Consider the following 21,952-nt stretch of genomic DNA (forward strand, 5'->3'; position numbering starts at 1 on the left):
GACCAATTCGTTTTCATTAGACATGCTCTTAAAACTTCTCACAATTGACTGTGATGACTTGCCAGCAGCAACAGCAGTAGCAGTAATAGACACTGTGATAGTTTCAACTTCCCAATCCTGGCAGAGGACGGAGTAATAGAGAAACATGTCTTTTAGCAGATGGATGCATTGTATTGGAATAATTTATGATCAGTGTAATATTTGGATTGTTACACCCCTGCTCTTAGCTGTCTATGGCCATCAGACCATCATTTTGATATTTGTCAGTTTGCATTTTCATCAATTTATCTGTTTTGTGTGGTTCTATAAACGCAGCGTTTGTGAGTTTGTGGTCGGATTGATCAGAGCTGATTTGATCAATGGTTTTGAGGTATAGCTGCTGTAGAGGCGACTGAAAGCAAACTTTTAGACCCAGCGCTGGACCACAGGATGCACAGTTTCCATGCCACATAGCTGAGAGCTTTGATTGGGCCCTAGAATCAGGCAGATGTCTACATAAACCTGCACAGCCTCTGTCCAAGCCAAATCTGAGCCTGAACCAAGGCAGCAAAAAAAAGGCTGATTTGTTTCCTCGCACCACTTCTCCTTCTTCTCTTCCTTTTGTTATTTCAATAGTCTGTCATCGGCTCTGAGTTTGGCATACAACGGGCTGCGCCCCTTGGTGCGTTTCTGTTTTCCATTGCGCATAACGATGCGGTGTGCAGATGATCATCACCATTCTCTGCTGCATGTTATGCACATCTCTCTCATTGCTGGGAAGGCAGAAGCAAACATTGCCAACGTAATTAATAATAATAATAATGATAATAATGTATTTCATTTTATAGGCACCTTTCAGAGCACTCAAGGACACCTTACAAGAAACGGTTAAAAAAAACAAACAGCAGTGTATCCGTTGATCATAAAATAAAACGATTCCGTAATATACATTAAAAGTTAATAAAATGACTAGACATGCAGAATCCCTCTCTCTCTTTCTTTCTCTTGTTTTCCATCCCTCTCTCAAGCACACTCAGTCTCTCTCTACTATATTGCTGTTGTTCCTTCACTCTACCTCTATCTACCGCAGTCCCCACCTCTTTCTCTCTATTTCTCTCTTGATCAAGTCCAATGCAACTCCTGCCATTTACGTTCAAGAACTGCATGTCCCTTAAAAAAGAGCACTTTTTAATTGGTGAGAACCCCACCTAATTCAATAGTGAGAAGTTACAGCCCAGCCCCGCCTGAACCCAGCAGGTTGGGTGGGGCTGGGCTGTAATTTCATCTGAAGTAGGCTCGAAAAATGATGGACAACACAAAAATGAGAGTATCATTGTTCTAGTAAATAAAGTGTTCTATCTCTATATAAACAGCCAAGTTTCACTTTGACTGTGCCAGACTTCTGCTGCTCCATTTGTGCCCAGAGTAGGCTCTGCGCTCCGAGAGTGTGGTGCTCTGAATAACCAAACGGTGTATAATATATTCCAACGGTCCAGCTCCAAAAATAGAAACTCAATACGCGGCAGCAAAAGCTGATATCGCCACCACAGATAAATGTATATGTGGGAAACCCTGGAATGCAAATTAAAGGACTTCAATAAATTGAGCTCTATTTAACTGATGATTATTTAAAATGGTTACTTTACAGTTGGCTTATTGCTGAAACCTTCATCCTGTCAGTGCTGCTGTTCCAGAGATTAGATTTGACCAATGGATGAATGTCTGTTTTTGTTGCAGATATTGGGTCTCCCTCTGAATCAGACAGTCCCGGGCTGTCAGATCCAAAGGTCACCAAGGTCAAGAAGCCGTCGAACTTTGTGAAACGGAAAGGACTCGGGCCATTTGGATATCGCTCACGGAGGTGTGGAGTATGCAAAGGCTGCAACCACGAGGATGACTGTGGCAAGTGCATGAACTGCCTCGACAAACCCAAGTTTGGTGGTCCCAATACCAAACGGCAGTGTTGCGTGTAAGTTGATCTTTATTTAATTCTTAGTTGTAGTGGAGCTCATCGCTTTGTTTGAAAATAATTTAAAATCTGTTTGTTTTTTTACCACTAGGTATAAGAGATGTGATCAAATTGAGGAGAGAAAAGCACGCAGACTGAGTGGAAGGACAGCACCCAAAGGTAATTTTGTGCTTCAGTGGGCGACGCTTCATGTTGCTGTAATGCTTCCAGAGCATTTAACATGTCAGCTACATACCGCCTCTTTTTATTTTAAGGTGCCTCCAAGCGACGGCGATCCTCTCTCAGCGGGGGTCATTCAAGTAATGATGAAGGGAACGAGGGTGCTGCGGACTCACCATCTGGTCTTCAGGGCGACGGTCACAGTCCATCGGTAAGGAAGCAGCCAAAGCGTGTTGTGAAGCCTCGCGTCTACTTTGACCTGGTGGACTACGACTCCGATCTCGATGACAAAGCTTTTTCAAGCTCTGCCTCGCCAGCCAGGAGAAGGGGCACTGGATCCCGTTTTAGTCAAGGTAAAGTAACATTCAGAAACTGGACGACATATGTAGAAGCTTTTTTCATGAGCTGAATGATTATTTTTATTCTTAACGCCAAAGATAATCTGTCTTTGCAAACACATTTCTTTACAATATATATTTCAAGCTTTCTGATGTGCCTCCTAATAATAGATTTTGTTTTTCTTCTACCTTCTAAAGACTTTGTGTCGTTGGATGGATTCCTTGGAGACATTTCAGATGAAGAAGTCAGGCATCGAAAGTCCAGTTCACACCGTGTACCGCCTGTTCGACGTAAACCTGAGAAGGTGGGTACTTCTAAATTTGATCAGTGCTGATGCCCTGGTTGGCTTACACAACCTGCATTAGTCGCATGTGTTTTGGGCTTGATTTGCTCTTTCACACAATAATTTCCTGTGCAAAAATGTGTGCTGGCAAGCAGAGGCACACTGTGTTGATCAATCCCAAATAACAACATAATGTCACATTTCTATGACACCAAGCTGCCAATTTTATCTTTGAGAACGCGCCAAATGCAGCATTTGTATACTGCCAGCTTTTGGCATGTTGTAGCTGAGAAACCCTCTCATTCCTCCCTGTTCTTTTTTGCAAAATCCAGGATGTGTGGTCTATTTCTGCAGCTTTGTTTTTCCAGAATAAATGTGTGCACTGTTAGTAGGCTGTAGTTCCAGTTCTTGTTTAGCCACTCCTAACTAAAGCCTTGTTCGCAGGGGACTAGTATTACCAGGGGACCTCATGTGATTTAGAAATTACGCCCCCACGCCTGTGTTTCTTGTGGCGCATTCACACGCTACAAGCAAAGTCTGTATTTTAATCGAATTTACTGACATTATCTCCTGAATATGATGCGCATAGTCATTTGTAACTCCACTCTACACAACACAGAAGCACTACACAGCACTGCCAGCATTAATGTAGAGTGTTAACCTCTTTTCTATCTTTAAAATGTGCCCTCCACATCATTTCAATCTGAATCTGAGCACTCTGTCACGTCTGTTCCACATAAAGAATGATCAGATTCAAGCTTCATACATATTGGTGTGAAAAGAGGTTACATCACACTGGGCCACTTAAAGTGCGCCGTAGGCTGTGTCAGCTGATTTCATAGCTGATGTGCACCTCATCAAAAGTGTAACCACACTTCAAGGCTCCAGAGGTAATGGAGATGTCAAGTGTGGAACATGAGCACTGTAATTAACCCTTCACTAAGCCTTGCCCCTTTCTGATGTTCCGTCAAGCTGTCAGAGCTAGTGTGGTACCCATACTGTCAAACTGCAATCCCTGAAGTTATATTAAATCTTTGGATAAACGGTTAAGCAGTTTCAGAGAGAAGCAGATGATAGGGTCTACGATGTGTTTGAAGGATCTGGAATGTTGAAGTGACTCAGTGGCAAAAACAGGTTAAAAAGATAAAGGTAGAGGCTAAAACCTACAGATTACAGTGTAAAAGTGAACCACCACGTGACCTGGTGATTGAAACTGAAGAAACTTTCAGACTGCTCTTTGTCATCACAGTGTGTGCAGATGCTGTGTTTGGCTTCCCCCTGTGCTCTGAGCTCTGGGGGAAGCCGGACACAGTTCATCTGGACACACTGCGACAACAGAGCTGGTTGAAAATCAGCAAAGTATCCCTGTTTCCTTTCACTGTTCCTGTAAAGCAGAGTTGGTCTTCATTCACTGTGACAATCATTAAAAAGCAAAAGCAGCATGTGTGTACATTCAGTAAACCTTCAGTAGCCAGCTAGCTAACCCTACATGTGTCAGGATTTGATTTTTGGTTTTGCAACAGGGAAGAATCCTTCCAACCTCTCCAACAAGTGTCACTATTAAACGTACCTCATGAACAGTATATAACCATGACGTGCTGGAAATTCACAATACCAGTCTGAAAATAGAGAAAGTCTGCATGAGAGTCAATGGAGCACAGCCTTATGGTTGTTGGACCCTGGTCGGAGCCAGGGAGGGTAAAAAGAGAAGTCACAGCGTCATATTGCATCAAATCATTGGGGTATAGCACATAAGCAGTAAAAGCTGGTCTGCACTTGCCAAAAGGCTCAATAGCTGGCTCACTATCGCAAACATTGGGATGATGGATCCGTTTCATTGAGGCGGCCGCTGTTGACCTTGAGATGGCACATAGTTTATTCAAAAAAGCTGACAACCTCCCTTTACTTCTAGCACAGTTTGCTGTAACCCTCCAACATGGCAGCTGCAGTTATATTGCACATGTGTAATACTCCATAGCTCCCGAGGGGTCGGAGAGCATGTCACAGCCTTCATTTAATTGCCCTGGTCGGAGCTGCTTGTGTTTTCTCCCACAGGCATCTGATGCCGATTGAGATTGTTGACGGAAAACAGCATCAAGGAAGTTAAAGAAAGACTCCGTCATCTTTTAAATAACACTAGCAAAACACTCCGCTGCAAACCCTCTGATGACTGCAGTCAGAATTATGAGAATGAACATCAACACGGCAATTGCACTGCAGTAATCACCTATTCAGTCATGAGACAAGGCAATAAAGATGTTTCCTGGATGTTAATCCAGTTCTATGAGTACACTATAGCCCACTGTTGCTTTAAATCACAAAGTTAATGAAAGAATGTAAAGACTGAGTAATATAATTAAAGCCAATGCGGCTTAATCACAGACGCAGTGCATCTATGGTAGCCATTAGAATGTGCAGGGAAAAGCAAGTACATTAACGCTTTAAGTGCGTCCATTTCTGCCCACATTCATGTTATGGTTGTCCCTCAGGGTCTGTCATCTCAGGGTCCTTTGGAGCAGACTCCTCCCAGTGTCCTGGCTGCCCTGGCCCATGGATATGAGCAGAGAGAGGCTGAGTCTTCGAAACCTACTCATAAAATCAGGGTTGACTTCAAGGTAGGTCACTTTGCTTTGCAGTACAGCACATGCATTGTAATAAAAAACATTTCTTAAATGATGATGTTAATTTCCTGTTTGGATGTACAGATATATGATGTACAATGATTGTTGTCAAACATTTGAACATATTTGACTTTGTCATTATTATTAATTACACAAAGTTCTTCTCAGAGTGTCTAATACAAAGTCTCTCGTGTAGCTATTGTGATTTAGAAGTTCACATAGCATTATTATTTTTGTCCACTAGAGGTCAGTGTTTGATAGTTAATTATATGTGTGAACCCATCTCCTTCGTGACGCATTATAACCTCAGAACATTTCAACACGTAGGATCATGTAAAAAAAAAAACATACAGTTGACCTTACCACCAGAACTTAAAATACAAACCCAATCCTCACATAGTCACCCCATTGAAACAACAACATATATTGGTCAGCAGACGTAGTGTCATGCTGGTAACTACAATGCGCAGTATTTTCTCAGCTGGTAACTGAGTTGTGTACACTCTGTCTTTATTTCAGGAGGACTGTACTCTGGAAAACGTCTGGAATATGGGTGGTTTGAGTATATTGACCTCTGCACCGCTCATGCCACCCTATGTCTGCTTCCTTTGTGCCAGTAAAGGGCAACATGAGGTAACTACTTCAAACATTTTGCTCTTATTTAATAGAAATCTGTCTCTTTATCCTTCTTAAATTTGTGTTAATCTGGTGATGGACATGGTTGTTGTCTAAAACATATCACCAAATGATGCAGATGAAAAAAACATGAATCTCTCTATAGCAGGTGTTTATATAGTTTGAGGGCAATTTTGTAAGTTTAAATTGTTTTTGTTAATTTCTTTTTGCAGATGCTGTATTGCCAAGTATGCTGTGAGCCCTTCCACCAGTTTTGCCTTGAACCAGCTGACCGCCCCTCCGAGGAGAACAAAGAAAACTGGTGCTGCCGTCGCTGCAAGTTTTGTCACGTGTGTGGCAGGAAAAATAAGCACTCGAAGGTATGGACTGCTACTATGACTTGATTTGCTATATTTTACATCTTATTGTTAATTTAGACATTAAGGGTTATGCTGGGTTCACACTAGATGCGGAAGTGTGGCAAAGCATGGGGATTTTTCATGAAGCGCTGTCTGCTTGCTTTTGGTCCCCATGTTAAGCAGTTGGACCGTTTACACTGAACATGCGGTGGCCCAAGCTCTGCAGCCAGGCTCACAATCTGCAGTGATAAGTTTTGGCGTCTGGTCTTTTTTTCCATGATCCACAAGCAAATTTGGCAAGAAATCACACTGATAATCTATTTTGAACAATATAAAGGATTTATTATATAATATGAATTATCAGATTTCTACTGGTTATAGAATATGCATCTCATGCTCACTTATTCCCAATATTTATCGGTTGTGTGTAAACAGACAGCGAGGGAGTGAAGCAGACACACTCACACACACAAGTAGACATATGTGTGATTAGAAAAGAGCAGTGGAGCAGAACCGCTTGGTGACCGACATGAAGAAATGCGCTTTTGGTGTGAACAGCCATGTGACTGCTGATTGGGTGGCTGTGTGACGCTTGATATATCGGGGTGCTTCTATAGCCAGTGTGAACATGGCTTTACACTTTTCATGTCTCCCTCAGCCATTGTTGGAGTGTGAACGTTGCCAGAACTGTTATCATCCTTCGTGTCTGGGGCCTAACTATCCAAAGCAAAACAAGAAGAGGAAAGCTTGGGTAGGTTCATGTTTCTCAGAAAACACAAAGTCATGTGTGTTTACTATAAACACACTCAGGTTAGTGTACGTTAACTGCTGGTCCTAATATGCTGGTTTCTCTGCAGGTTTGTATGACATGTATCAGGTGTAAAAGCTGTGGCGTCACACCAGGGAAGAGTTGGGACACTGACTGGAACCATGAAAAAGGACTTTGTCCAGACTGTTCAAAACTCTATGAACTGGGTGAGGGGAGAATCAATGAATGATCTGTCAGCTACTTTATTAACTTCCAACATTAGCGGTCTATGTCAAGGCTAATTTTTTCTGAATTCCTCCCTCTCTCAGGTAACTACTGTCCGATCTGCTTCAAGTGCTATGAGGACAATGACTATGACAGTCAGATGATGCAGTGTGGCACGTGTAACCACTGGGTACATGCCAAGTGTGAGGATCTAACAGGTAACTTTCATTCTGATGAGTACCCTGAGTCTTGAAACAAAACAAAGGACATCAGAATAACAAAAAATGAAGTCAGCAGTAAGAAGCAAAAGCCCAAATGGGCATATCTAGTACCTAATAGTCAAATATCCATTCTTACTTATTACCTAAGTGCTGACCGTTCATACAAAGCCCTGCTTCACATATGTGGCAGGTGCACATGATCTAGTGGAAAAAATCTGTAGGTATGTTAACATAATGTGGTTAGAAATGCTAAACTCCTTCCTCCTTTAAACTAATTTCAGATGAGCTGTATGAGATCCTGTCCAGTTTGCCAGAGAGTGTGGTGTACTCATGTCGGCCATGCAGTGTGACCCAGCCCAGTGCCTGGAGAGAGCTGCTCTACATTGAGCTCAGAGCCGGGGTGGAGAAGGTGCTGGCTTGCTTGCTCTCCTCCACCCTTACCCAGCACCTTGTTGCCTGCTCACAGGTGAGAGACTCAAACAATTACAAAAGTCACATAATGTGTTTATGTCAGTTTGCTTGTTAATGTTCACTGGATTTTAAGTATTGTTTGTATTAGTACTGATGCAGTACTGAACCCTGTGAAATTGCAGTGTGTGATACATGCTTTGGTTTCTGCTGCAGTGTGAAAAGTTGGTTGATCCTGACAGTGGAATTGAAGGACAGCCAGCCTGTGACCTCCGAGCTGTAGGCAAGAAGTTTGACAAAGGCCTTTATACCACGTTGGTGAGTACACAACCTCATATTCAGTGTCTGATCACTTGAGTGAAGTGGAAAAAACTCTTTGAATTTTGAGGCTTTGTGGACATTAACTTATAAATTTTAGTAAGAACTGAGAGATCCCTTTGAGGCAAGAAAACAGAAAATGCCAGTATGCTTGGAATATTCCTCTTAAGTTTTCCCTTAGCAGATACATTTTTCACAGTCAGTAGTTTTTGATCCTGTACACCTCAAGATCCAGATACACCAAACCAATGTTGGAGAACTAGCAGTAACAAGAGCCCCCATGCTGTGTCGCCTCTCGTTGCCCTGTCCCAGCCAAAAAGTTGCACATGAACACACCAAAGCAACGGCCAACAAGCACATATGTTCTGCGCCTGTGCGAGTGGACATACCCCTCCATACCAGCAGACTGCGGTCATCTGTAATTGGCATTCATAAAGGGAAACCGGATGACTGTCGTGATGTTAGTTAGCCAGTTAGCATATTAACAACACAATGTTGAAAGAACAAAGCATATTTACCATGCACCAGTGAACAATAACCCAAACAATCACAAAACTTTTCTGCTAAAGAGTCCAATGACTAAAGAAAAATTGTATTACCTTAAGTAACAAGTTTGTTTCGATCTCACTCCCTCTCACCCTCACTTCCATTTCACTCCGGCTCACAACCATTTCCCCCCACTCTCTCACTCCCCCATTTTACTCTCTTGTCAATTAAAGACAAAAGCCCCAAAAAAAATCTAAAAAAAAAAAAAAAAAGAAAGAAAGAAAGTCCTCCTAGTGCCACCGAGGGCCAACAGTGTGGGACACACTGCACTGACGAGGGTGGCAGACGCTCACCAATGTCCCAACTTTGACCGACAGCTGACTATTAGCTTGGTGTGTCAGGGGTTTAACAGTAAAACTTCTTGATATGCCAGAACTCCAGCCACAGGAAAACTCAGGAGCTCAGACAATATGTCACTTAAAACAAAATTTAAAAAAAAAAAAAGAATAAACTTGTAGCTTAAAAGTAAGCCACTTGTGATTTTTAAAGGTAAGTCTAAGATCAGCCGACGGCCCCTCCTCTGTGATCACAGGCCTCCAACAGTATTCTGCATCTAGTTGCTGTTCTGTAAGCCATCACGTCTCTACAGTGGTAAGAAAACTAAAATAAGGCATGTGTCCAACATGTCTTTTTTCTTTGGCAGAAACATGGTGACAGGGCACTGGTGAGCGCTTTATCCCAGCGCTTCTTAAAAGAATTGCTCATAGTGCTTATTTAAATGACGTACTGTGGTTTGTTCATATGAAATCAATATCTAGACATTAACGTTAACTGGGTAGCTAACGTAATGCTATGTTAACAGAGGGTTAACTTCATAGTTAACAATAAGCTCACAGCACGTACGATGATAGAAGCACAACACTCACCATCAACATTTAGTGTCCAACCGATCTGCTACCATAAATGGGCTTGTCTGTCTTGTTTTGATTTTCAGCTCGGGATAGATAGTAGCTAAAGTAGAGGCAGTAACGTTACCAGCGCCTTTCTGGAAGTTCCGAGATTTTATCCGAAAAGCACTCAAAGCAGCTGCACAAAAAAATGTAACGTGTTCTGAGAAAAGACGCTGGGCACACCGCTTTTTTTCTTGGTGGCCACATTGGGCCACATACGCTCTCTTCTTATTGGGAAGATCTGAAAAAAGACGCTAGTGCCCAGAAGGAAAATGCTACGTGGACACAGGCCTATATGCCACTTAATGAATACTCAAAACAATGTTTGTTTTTTATAGAAAATGTTCCATGAAGATGTGGTTCAGGTGGTGCGAAAGAGGCTTGAGCAAGAGGAGGATCTTCCAGAGGAGCAGAGACCAACTGCCTTGGCACGCTCTTACTACTTAAAGGTGCTGTATGATCACAAAAAAGTAGTGCAGAGATTACTGAGAATTGTCTGTAAACACATTATTTGTATTCACATGGGAGTGTGAGAAACTGCAAAGTGAAGCTATGTAATAGTTTTAGAAATGCAGGTGAGTTTGCATTTATAATTAACTGATATTATTTTTGTCTTTAGCTCCTCGAGGAAGTGTTTAATTGGTTCAACAGCCAAGACCCAAAGGTGTGGAACCCTTGTACCAAAGACTTGCCCATGTGAGTTATGGTTTCCACTTACTTATTTGCATAATGATAATAATGTGGATTCAGTTTTTAAACCCAAAGATGTTTTAAAAGTATTTTTAAAAGACATATATGAAAGTTAAAAGCACTGCTCCGTCTATTAGGGCATGAAAAGAAATCCTTATCAGCTTTTGAATTGTTGAATTTTCTTCTTAAATAGGGGGATGCTGTCCCAAGCTGTTCACCCTCCTACGACGGAGCATGTTTACGCCCAGTGGCAGGAGAGGGAGAGGGTCTCATCCAGGGCTCCCCTGGGGCTCCTGCAGGAGGACAACGGACAAAGCTTAGATGTAAAGGAAGAAGAGGCAGTTTCTCCGTTGTCTGGGGAGCCAACAAGCCGAAACCACTTCAAAACCAGCAGGGCTGTCAGGCTCAAATTCAAAGGTAATGCTGTCAGTTTAAGGGAGGCAAAAACAGAGTTAGCTATTGATATTTTTTTAATCTTGTGCTGCACTGTGCCCTATTAACTCTCAAATTTTCAATCTAGGGAAAAGGGGCCGCCTTTCAAAAGCTGATTTAGACACCGGATGGTCTAAGGATGATGAGAGACAGTGCTCTTTGTGCCAAAAGTATGGTGACCTCAAACCTAATGTAAGTAATGCGTTAAACATTAAAATGAATAGTATATTGTAAATACCAAACTTGAAGAGCAAACGTCTTATAAATACTGTACATACAGTATTTATAGGTTACTCAAGGTTTTTAACTATTTTTTTGCTTGTGTTGTTCCACAGGAAGCAGGCAGGTTGCTTTACTTGGGCCAGAATGAGTGGGCACATGTCAACTGCAGTCTGTGGTCAGCTGAGGTGTTTGAAGAGGACAATGGCTCTCTGCTGCATGTACACAGTGCTGTCACAAGGGGCCGACTGATGGTTGGTTGTTAATCTACCTAATAAATTAAATTACCTGTTAGTTTAATAATGTATAGGAACACACATTATTAAACTGAGTTGTGTTACTTGTAAACTTGTAAATGGATATGGATATTTGAGAACTTAAAAATATGTGAACAATTCAGCAGCCAGGTTCTACTCATATACATAAATATGGATTCTTTTAATTAATGACTGATCCTATATCACATCAATCCCAACCCCCTCTTAGCGATGTGAACGCTGCAACCAGACGGGTGCCACGGTGGGCTGCTGTCTGACATCGTGTCAAAGCAACTATCACTTCATGTGCGCTCGCTCCCGTCACTGTGTGTTCCAGGACGATAAGAAGGTCTACTGCTACAAACACCGACATCTCATCAGTGGGAGGGTAAGATCTGCTCTTACAAGTTGTCTCTGACCCTATCAGTGTAAAGGTTTTCTGAATTTGATTCAAGGTTTCATCATCACTTGTTTTTCTTTTTTGCACAGATGATTACTGGTCAAGAATTTGAAGTAAACCGCAGGGTTTATGTAGACTTTGAGGGCATCAGTCCCCGCAGAAAGTTCTTGACTGGCCTGGAACCAGAATTAATCAACTTGATGATCGGTAAGAACCCATCTTTTATCTGGTTTACTTTTCACTCCTTGGTATTTACTTATATGATCTCATGTTTAACTAATAACTGGTATTCCCATTGTCACCACACAGGTTCCTTACAGATAGACCAACTGGGCATGCTGACAGAACTTTCAGCTTGCAAAGGAAAACTGTTTCCTGTGGGGTTTCAGTAAGTTGCATTTTATCTTTTTATACCTACTTTTTTAAAACAATTTGTGTTTACATGATGGAATGAAAAGCACTTTTAAAGCTTTGTTCTTCCTTGCTAAGGTGTACTCGTTGGTACTGGAGTACAGTCAATCCCATGCGCCGGTGCAAATACACATGCACTGTGCGAGAGGTTCGGCCCATTGTCCCTGAGAAGCCTGTCGAGGAGATGCCTGACCAGGGAGACAATCACACCATTGCTCACAGTCCCTGTCCACTGCCTGGTGTGTATTTTATGACCAAAAATGTGCTGTATATAAATAAGTGATTTGCTGTTAATTACAGGCCTCTAGACTGTGACCAAAGTGCTCACATATGCAACCATTTTTTGTGAGTGTGCAAATTATAATTTCACAGTTGCATTCATGCTAGTACATGATGTAGACAGGTGTCTCTAAGGTGGCAAACAGAGTGACTGCTGACTCATATGAACGGGTCTAACACAGGTTAAATGCGCATCAGCAGGTGTTATATATGTCTGGTGTATAAAAGTCACTGCGATGCGTTTTTGTCTCACGACCTCCTCTTCTACGTGGAGTCCTCGCATTCGTATAACAGAAGTTAAACATAGTAATTACTGGGAGAGTACTGGGAGAGCACAGCACCAAATTCAGGTGTTAATGCGAATTCAGTGTAGAGGATTGTGATACAATTTAATATTAATGAAGAAAAGGTGCAAACAAATCATTTACAGGTGCGACCAACTAAGAGAGTTGGTAGCACTAGTGCTACCAGTGGATGAAAGTACAAATAGTTTCATAAACTGTTTTTTTTTTTTTTTTTAATCTTCAGAATCTGAAGCCCAGGAGACTGACATAACAGAACCCCAACCCCCAACAGAGGAAAACTTACTCCCAGGACCTAACCCCAAGTCAGATCATGGTGCAAGGCCAAAGATTCCCAGGAGACCAGCTGGAGGAATGTCCCGACCTCTGCCATCCCCAGGTAAAATATAAATTTATAATTTTTTTTGTTAAAAATTATTTAAATTCACTAACAGCAACCTGTTGATAAAATCAAAAGCTCACGTCACAAACTGTGGTTTCATTCTGATTTCTTCTCAGGAGCACTCCAGTTGAAACCCCACCACATATTAACCATAAGTGATCTGGAGGATACTCGAAGGGTTCGTCGCCACAGCCCACACCCGCAGACAACGGGCCTCCGCAGTCACATGCCTCCCCCTCCTCTGGGCCCTCTGCCTGGACCGATCACCCTCCGAGCTGGAAAGTCTTCCCTCTCCACTTCTCCGCTGTTCCCACTCGGTGCTCCAGACAACCTGTTAAATTCTCCATCGTCCCGCTCAGGTGGAGGTAGAAGTGCTTCCGCAGCCCGATGCCCTGGAAATACAATGACTCATTGTACCTCATCTTTCTTTCCTCAGTCTCCCTGGCAGGACAGTGCGGCAAGCTTTCCCTCTCCAAGTCTGTCTTTCTCTCCATCCATACAGCATCTACCCAGAAATCGATTTTCATTTGATCTGAACCAGCCAGAGTCAGTGGAGGTGCCGCACAACTTCTTAGCTTCACCAGAACCTGAAGATGTCTCTCCAGCAAATGGTACATCACCCCAGGGGGATTTAGACCAACAGAAGGATGAAGAGGAATTCCCTTACAGTTCATTCCACAAGGATCCCAACATGAGTCTGGGCCAAGAGATGAGGACAGAACTGGAAATTGAAGAGACACTCCTGAGTGAAGGCGTGGCAATGAACTGTGGGGGACAAATAGTGGTAGAAGGCGATGATCAGGAGGAATTTTGGGGAAGAACCCAAGAGGTACACAAGCGAAAGACTCTCGTTGCTAACCTGCCACGGTCTGCAGCTTCAGCCAGGGATGACTTAGGCAACACCTCTTCTGATGATGATATGGAGCACTATTTTGACTTCTCGCGGACAATAGTCAGCTGTCCCGGATCAAAAGATTCCAGATCTCCCTCCTCCCCCTCCTCCCGGCCTATGACTCAGCTGGATGGTGTAGATGACGGTACAGAGAGTGATGCAAGTATAGCAACCAACGATGATGCTCAGAAAGCTGAGGGTTCTACTCAAGCTCCGATGCAAGCCAAAAGCCTAAATAATAAAAATGTCCCTCAATCAGACGCTGCAAACAGCACACAGGCTGTTCAGAGCTTGTTTCCCAAAGCATCATCCAGTCAAAAGCACAGTGAATCTTCATCAGACAGCATCTCTGTTGCCAGCAAAAGTTCTACGGATACATCTAAATCCCATGATGCCAGCCAATCAAACGAAGACAACATGTTATTTGTTTCTCCACAAATTTCCGGGAACCCTCCAGTAAAAGAGCAAAGCTCTGACACTCCTTTAGTAAATCAGGAGACCGTGCTTCCAACTCCAGTTCGTGATGCTCTGCCTAACTTACTCACAAAGGTGCCTGAGACCTCCTTTTCAGAGGAGTTATTCCAGGGTTCCAGTTTAGGTTTTGCCTCTGGAACACCTCTTCTTCTTGAGAGATGTGACACGAGTCCACATTTAACTGAGATGGTTCCTTTGCTTGAAGGTACGCCGCTTGAGACCCAACAGTCTGAAGCTCGTAAACCCCTGAACTCAGAGCCTGACAGCAGCCACTCCACAGTATTGAACCACCTAACGGCAAATACAATGGAACCCTCATTAGCCGATTCTGCTGATAACAGTCAGGGCGCCCTGCTGGATCTTCTTCAGCCTTCCCCTGTAGTGTCCACAGATGTTCAAAACCCTTCTCAAGGCCTTGTAGACTCTCTGCAGATGTATTCCTGTTTCAGTCAGCCCCCTATAACAAGTATTACACTTCAGCCAGTAACATCCTCGCAAGAGGCAACAACCTTCCCATCCATGGGGCCTTTGTCTACCAAACTTACTACCCTCAGTACCGTTGGAGACGTGACACAAACACTGCTAAACGTTGCCCCTCAAAACGATCCAGTGCTATCAGCTACATCAGGCACTTGCCCCCCAGCAGGAACATGCGCAACAGTGTCTCTCCCTATCTTCTCCACACAAACACAGCAGTTGGGTTCCACAGCTGTCACCATTGTTTCTTCTTCTGCGTCACTATCGTCTCTGTCTGGACTGTCGACACACTGTCCACCAGCTCCAGCGCCAGGCCAAACCACCTCAGCCCCTGTGATCTTAAATGGTTATAACTCTTCATCTGTGCAGAAGGAAGCTACATCAGGTCACACTATCTCCATCAACTTTTCTACACCCAGGCCAGCTTTAGAACCGCAGCAGCCAGTGGTTCCCCAGGCTTTACCTGGACATGCTATTCTTACTGTGAAGGAGGTGGGAGGTCCAAATGTGGACCCCACACCACATGTCCTGCTGGTGAACCGCCTCGGGCAGATCTTCGTCAAGAACCCAGAAAGCAACACTTTCCAGTTGCCCACTCCCACCTCTCCCTCCTACAACTGTGTCACTCAGATAGCCAGCCTTTTACAGAGCAACGCACTGTCAGCCACACTAGCAGCAGCTGGTAATATGTCTGCTCCAACTGCCGGGGCCAACGTTGCAACAGCAGTTCCTCCGTTGGTTACACCCACAGTTCAGAATCCAACCACAATTACACAGCTGCTCACTCACAATAGCAACGGTGCAGTGGCGTCAGTTAATGCGAAGAAGTCGAGAAAGAGTGCCAAAACACCAAAAGATGAAACCAATCCGGAGCTGAAAAAAGCAAAGAAGAAGAAGGATTCCAGTGCATCCAGAAAATCCAAGTCATCCAAGGCCTCAGGGCAGCCTGCTCCGCCTACTGAGACTCCTCCCATGACTCCTGCAGAGAGTGCTCAAGCAATTATCAATCAAGCAATGGCGAGTAACTACACCCCCAAGTGGAGTGGGCTTCGAACCCTAAGCCCTTCCTCACTGGTTTTACCACCTGACCTGTTAATTGAACCGGAGCCTCCAGGGCTGGAGCCTTGCCCTCCATCAGTACCACCAGCACCAGCTCCTGCACCCCGACCTCGCACCCACGTCCGCATGAAGAGAGTGTCTTCGCTTTCAGACCGCATTGTCACAAAGAAGTCTAAAGTTGACTTCCTAAAACCAGAGCCCCTCAGTGAGGATGAGGAGCGACGCAGACCTGTCTTCCCGAGCATCTCCAGCAGGGCTTCAGGAGTCCGCATCAAGACCCCAACAGTTAAAGGAGTGCTGAACCTGGACCAGTTAAAGGAGGAGCGTATGAGTGATTCTGATAGCTCAGGGTAAGATTTTACTTGGCTTACATAGGGCTGTAACTAACTTTTATTTTCATTATTGATTAAAGGTCCAGTGTGTAGGATTTATGGGCATCTGTTGGTGTAATGGAATATAATATTCATAACTATGTTTTCATTAGTTTATAATCACCTAAAACTATGAATCATTGGGTACTTTGGAATGAATAATTTACCTGCATACAGAGTCCATCATGTTGTTTCTACAGTCTCCTAGAATGGACAGACCAAACACCGGCTCTAGAGAGGACCTGTTCTGTTTTTGCATCTGCCACTGTAGTTCTCCGTGCTTGGCACACTGGAGATTGAGTTTGTTGCGATGTTGCATCCTCACCACTAGATGCCACTAAAGCCTAAATATTGGAGATTTAATTGAGAAGTAAAAACAGAAGATTCTTACATTTTAGAAGCTGGAGCCAGCAAATGTTTGGCTTAATCGCTTGAGAAACCATTAACCTATAGATCCAAAACTTTGATTGACAAATAGATTTTGCAAATTTACAAATGATGCAGTTTTTTTTAAGTGATTTCAATTAGAGTTCCATAATTAACTTATTTTTATTTGCTTTATGCCATATTTTGGATTTGCTAGAACAATACAGCATCAGTGTTGCTGTTATGGCATCTGGAAACAGTATATTACACAGGAGGACTGAATTACATGGAGTGCATTTGGCTTTTCATTTAAATGATTGTGTTTGAAAACCTTGTGTCCACCTATTGTTCTCAGATCAGAGCCGTGGGATTATATGTCACGTGGTGAGCAAGGCAAACAACAGGCATGGGAACCAGTGGGACACAGCACCCTGACTGACTGGAAGAAATACTCTGGTATTCTTGAGTTTTAGTGGCATGATTTAATGACTTCTGTGAATTAAAACAATTATTCCTCTGCAATGCCTGCCACATATGGTATGACACTAACTCATGAATGGGAATATTGTGGGGGTTTTTAGGCGCTGCTTCTACCTCAGATGATGAATCACCACCATCTGACCAGGATGAGGAATCTCCGATCAACAGAGACCAGCCACACTTAAGATTTGAGATCACCAGCGATGATGGTTTCAGTGCAGAGGCAGACAGTATTGAGGGTAAGGCTAATACTACAAGAGAAGAATTTCCCAGAAAGCCTTTAAATTGTTGAGCATGTTCTCACACAAGTTTCTTGATGTGATAATTCTGTAGCCATTTATATTCATTGTATTCACATAACGACGCATAATTCTCGTCTTTCCTTCCAGTGGCTTGGAAAGCAGTGATAGACGGGGTGCAGGAGGCACGAGCTATTGCCAGGTTGAGACCTCTGACCTTTCAGAGGATCACTGGTCCCCGTATGATGGGTCTGGTCCATGATGCTGTGGTGTTCTTGCTGGAGCAACTTGAAGGAGCCCACCGCTGCCAACGCCATGCCTTCCGTTTCTTCAAACAGTGCACGCAGGATGACGACCTCCCTGTCAATCCCAGTGGTTGTGCCCGCTCTGAGCTGTACCTTAGGTTAGTAAACCAGTACTGTTCAAATCAGTTCGGCTTATTGATCTTTGGTCTCTGTTGAATCTATCCAGTCCTTTTCTCTAAATAAAGTGAAAAAACAAGTGATTAAAAAGTGTGAAGTTTAACTTGTTAAGTCTGTACTCATCTAAACCTGATATGTTTTCTTTTTTCTCTTAACAGGAAGTCCACATTTGACATGTTTAACTTCCTGGCTTCTCAGCATAGACAACTTCCTGACATTGGGCCTTATGACGATGAGGAAGACGAGGTTCTTTTGAAGTCCACAAGGTCAGGCTTCACTCATTTAGTAATAGATGTTTCCTGTTATAATATGTATAAGACCTTCAAAAGCACCTTGCTTTTTCATTTAAAAAAAAAAATATTTATTTTTATTTACTTGTTTATTTGACAAGGACTAATGCATAAGACATTGCTTTATATATAAAATACAAAGTAGATGCAGTGCATACAGGTTTCTAGCCATGGCGAATTTGCAACCCCTCTCCCTGGTTTGGCTTTTAGAATTAAACAGTAAGTGTAAGATTAGTGGGGATGGAGTAGTTCCATACAACAATACAATATTACATCGTTTCATTAATAGTTTTCTCTGAAGTTTTGCTCAGTTTATCTTTGACTTTTCTTTTCTGCGATTTGGTATTGAAACTGGAATAAACTGTAAGATGGAAGGGTAAATGCTGCATGTTTTTTAAAATAAATATTCAGACCATTTTCTGCTTTTTCTCTGCTCTTTCTCTTAGGCGGGCCACTAGCTTGGAGTTGCCCATGGCTATGCGTTTCAGACATCTGGAAAGGACATCCAAGGAGGCTGTAGGCGTGTACAGGTAAGTTCAGAACTGCTTTTACAAAATAATCAGACTTGTATTTAATGCTTGAACAAAAGAGTTATGTTGTTGTCTCAGAGAGCCATTTAGGGATTTGGCTTTTCACATTTTGGGTGGGGACAATAAAATGAATAAATGTTCCAAACAAACGGCCAAAGTGACTCAACCAAGAAGCTGCAATGATTATTAGTTACACATGCAGCACGTTTAGGGTCATATCTAAGTCAGTGCATAAAAAATACATTTATACAATATCAATATCCACAAGGTAAAATTACAAATGAATAAAACACCTAAGTAGGTTTATATGGAAATAGAAACCAGTCAGTAAAGTCAGAAAAACTATATGACAATACCCTGTCAGCATACCTTTTCACGGACTGTTTATTGAGTCAATGAGTTATTACAGACACCGCTAACTGCTAACAGCTAACGGTTAGCCCAGCTAATCTACGATAACCATGTTATTAATTACAAAACGTGCACACAGAAATAGTAATGTTTGTTCAATCGTTGTGTTTATAGACTTTATAAACATCAGATTAGTCTAAACGATGATATAGTGATGTGAAAAATGTGATATAGCTAAACTCTGCTGGTTTTCTACCCGGAAGTATTTGTAAACAACAAGGCGATTTCCTCTATAGTGAGCCGGTGACAGTTGAAAAATAACTCCCTTCCGGGGTTCCATTCCCCTGNGGTTTTCTACCGGAAGTATTTGTAAACAACAAGGCGATTTCCTCTATAGTGAGCCGGTGACAGTTGAAAAATAACTCCCTTCCGGGGTTCCATTCCCCTGTCGGGAGTTATTTTTCAACTCTCACCGGCTCACTATACATTATCCCTTACGGAAGGAGCTGAGGTGGTTGCTGTGTTTCTGGCGTGTGGAAGGAGCTGAGGTGGTTGCTGTGTTTCTGGCGTGTCTCTTCGTTTACATGGCAGTGGAAGCTGTGAACGAGCTAACCCTCGCCTGCTGAGTTTTAAAAATGCCGGCTATTTTGTCGGTTGTCGGCTGTTGACGTCACATCCCGCCTTGAGTATATCCAATCAGCACCAAGTAAATCCCAAGCCCCAGCCAGGAGTTTTTCAGGGCCGTTCTGAGTACCTACTCTGAGGCAGGGACTTGTTTAGCCCCTGTAAAAGTTCCGGAACTCTGTCCTTCGGGGGTGGTTCCTGCGGTGGAGACACGCACCAACGGCCCCGGCCCCGTAAAATTACCCTGAAGTTCCTGCAGTGGAAACGGGCCTAATGATTTGTGGAAGATTCAAATGATCTAAGCCCATTGAAATGTATAATGTAGCTTTAGTGCCATCTATAGGTGAAGTGCTATCAGCTTTTGCAGGATCAGCCTGCACATCATCTACATTTAAGTGCAGTTGCAGTGCATTTAAGATATTTATGAATCACATTTTTGGGGGAAATCTAAATGTGTAATGAAAAATGTTGCATTAAGTAGAAATGACAGATAAGTGTTGCCCATATGGATAGTCAGACTCTGACCTAACCAGTGCAGATGCGTGACTCTATTTCATCATCCTTGTTTATAACCAGTTAGGTTAATGGATACAGCCTACCTTAGATGTTTATCATAGAGCAGCCTCGAGCATCTCTAAAGTAACAGCAGAACTGGACGGCTGAAATGGTGACATCAACAACAGCTGCTGCCTAGATGTTCAATCAGAGAGACTGAGACAAAGCTACAGTTAAAACAATGTGGGAGACTCAAGCACAAAGTGAGAACAAACAAAACACAAGAACAAAAATGAAACCAGAAGAAGGAACTACAGCAGTTCTTCCAGTTCTGTTTGGCTGTACTCGAACACAGTGGCTCTTTGAGATAAATGCTACAGTCAGTATGCTAACATGGTCCCACTGAAAACCTTAACATATTGATGTCCAGCAGATAATATTTGCTGAAGTCATCACCATAGCTTAGCATGCTCCCATAAAAAATATTGTGATATGAGATCAGATATCATCTCAGATTTTGAATATTGTAACATTGGAAGTGTAGCCTTTTCCTGGTTTACAGTGATGTAATTTTCTAGCTGCTTTATTATATGCCTTTAATCACATGGTCATTATATCCACATTACTGATGATTATTTATCAAAAATCTCATAGTGTAAATATTTTGTAAAAGCACCAAAAGTCAACCCTGCAATTTGGTTGCAATGTTAATATCAAGGTATTTGGTAAAAATATTGTGATATTTGATTTTCTCCATATCTCCCACCTCTATTAGCATGGAAATACTTACTGATTAGCATGAAAAAAATTACAGCTGAGGCTGATGGCAGGTATTTGGTCATAAACCAAAAAGTATTGTAGAAATTACATTTTGACTTGAACAAAGATGTTTGACCAGCATCAAAAACCACTTTTCACTGTATCTATTCGGCATGTTAGGTTTGTCATTGTGCACGGCCACAGTTTCAATGAATAGACTGAATTATATTAGTGTAATGATGAAATCCCTTTTATTTTCCCACCCTTATTTGATCAAATCTCTTGCACTTGCATTCAGTGTCTACAGGTCCTTAAAGAGTCTTAAAATTAAAATGACTTAAACTCAATGTTACAACAATGAGGCCTTAGGTCATTAAATAGTCTTAAATTTGAGGTTGTACCTGCTACAAACATTATATCTAATTTAATTTATACATTATTTAATTTCTTTTTGTGACAATGAGTGAAGCCTTTGTATGTAAAAGTCCACATTTCTTATATTACAAGTCTTTAAAAAACTATAATACTGTCATTTGACTTCATACTTGCACTTACCTGTTGGCAGAATGTAGATTGACTTGATTCTCTCTAATAACCATATTCCAAGACCACATATATACTACTTACCTACAATGCTTAAATAAGTAAAACAGTCCAAAAAACTGTCCTGTACTGTTTGGTTAAAAGGTGTCTTGAACGGGTCTCAAAAAGCGTTGCGATACCTGTAAAAACTGAGCTCATTTTATAGCTTAAGTAGCAAAGAATTATGGGAAATTCACATCTAGAAATTGGCTTGAGTGTGCATCCCAACAGTTAAGACATCGTCACCGTGGGCCCAGCGCATGAACTTGTCTGACCTAACCTGTTGCAGGTCTGCTATCCATGGCCGCGGTCTGTTCTGCAAGAGGAACATCGAAGCAGGGGAGATGGTTATTGAATACGCCGGCATCGTTATCCGCTCAGTGCTCACTGACAAAAGGGAGAAGTACTACGACGGCAAGGTTGGTCTGGTTTCTGTTTCTTTAAGCAGTTTCATTGTAATGTAGTATAAAATAATTGAGGGTTAAAGTA

The 21,952-nt window shown here is 42.4% G+C and overlaps 1 protein-coding gene across 2 annotated transcripts in view; it reads left to right on the plus strand.

The window, feature by feature from the left end:
• Nucleotides 1–21,952, plus strand: part of kmt2bb (lysine (K)-specific methyltransferase 2Bb) — a 31,916-nt gene that overhangs the window by 7,074 nt on the left and 2,890 nt on the right. For both annotated transcript variants that reach the window (XM_050047961.1, XM_050047962.1), the window contains exons 7-35: nt 1,717–1,948; nt 2,040–2,107; nt 2,203–2,460; nt 2,644–2,750; nt 5,219–5,344; nt 5,870–5,983; nt 6,199–6,345; nt 6,983–7,075; nt 7,182–7,299; nt 7,402–7,515; nt 7,800–7,984; nt 8,143–8,244; nt 10,019–10,129; nt 10,300–10,376; nt 10,564–10,787; nt 10,891–10,994; nt 11,138–11,275; nt 11,508–11,666; nt 11,768–11,885; nt 11,988–12,066; nt 12,168–12,328; nt 12,897–13,049; nt 13,169–16,304; nt 17,047–17,147; nt 17,273–17,410; nt 17,561–17,813; nt 17,991–18,098; nt 18,569–18,652; nt 21,753–21,882. In XM_050047961.1, the coding sequence (XP_049903918.1) occupies nt 1,717–1,948; nt 2,040–2,107; nt 2,203–2,460; nt 2,644–2,750; nt 5,219–5,344; nt 5,870–5,983; nt 6,199–6,345; nt 6,983–7,075; nt 7,182–7,299; nt 7,402–7,515; nt 7,800–7,984; nt 8,143–8,244; nt 10,019–10,129; nt 10,300–10,376; nt 10,564–10,787; nt 10,891–10,994; nt 11,138–11,275; nt 11,508–11,666; nt 11,768–11,885; nt 11,988–12,066; nt 12,168–12,328; nt 12,897–13,049; nt 13,169–16,304; nt 17,047–17,147; nt 17,273–17,410; nt 17,561–17,813; nt 17,991–18,098; nt 18,569–18,652; nt 21,753–21,882 (6,938 nt within the window). The remainder of the gene's footprint in view (nt 1–1,716; nt 1,949–2,039; nt 2,108–2,202; nt 2,461–2,643; nt 2,751–5,218; nt 5,345–5,869; nt 5,984–6,198; nt 6,346–6,982; nt 7,076–7,181; nt 7,300–7,401; nt 7,516–7,799; nt 7,985–8,142; nt 8,245–10,018; nt 10,130–10,299; nt 10,377–10,563; nt 10,788–10,890; nt 10,995–11,137; nt 11,276–11,507; nt 11,667–11,767; nt 11,886–11,987; nt 12,067–12,167; nt 12,329–12,896; nt 13,050–13,168; nt 16,305–17,046; nt 17,148–17,272; nt 17,411–17,560; nt 17,814–17,990; nt 18,099–18,568; nt 18,653–21,752; nt 21,883–21,952) is intronic.

The sequence above is a fragment of the Epinephelus moara genome, chromosome 6, assembly GCF_006386435.1.
Source record: "Epinephelus moara isolate mb chromosome 6, YSFRI_EMoa_1.0, whole genome shotgun sequence".
NCBI classification, from domain to species: domain Eukaryota; kingdom Metazoa; phylum Chordata; class Actinopteri; order Perciformes; family Serranidae; genus Epinephelus; species Epinephelus moara.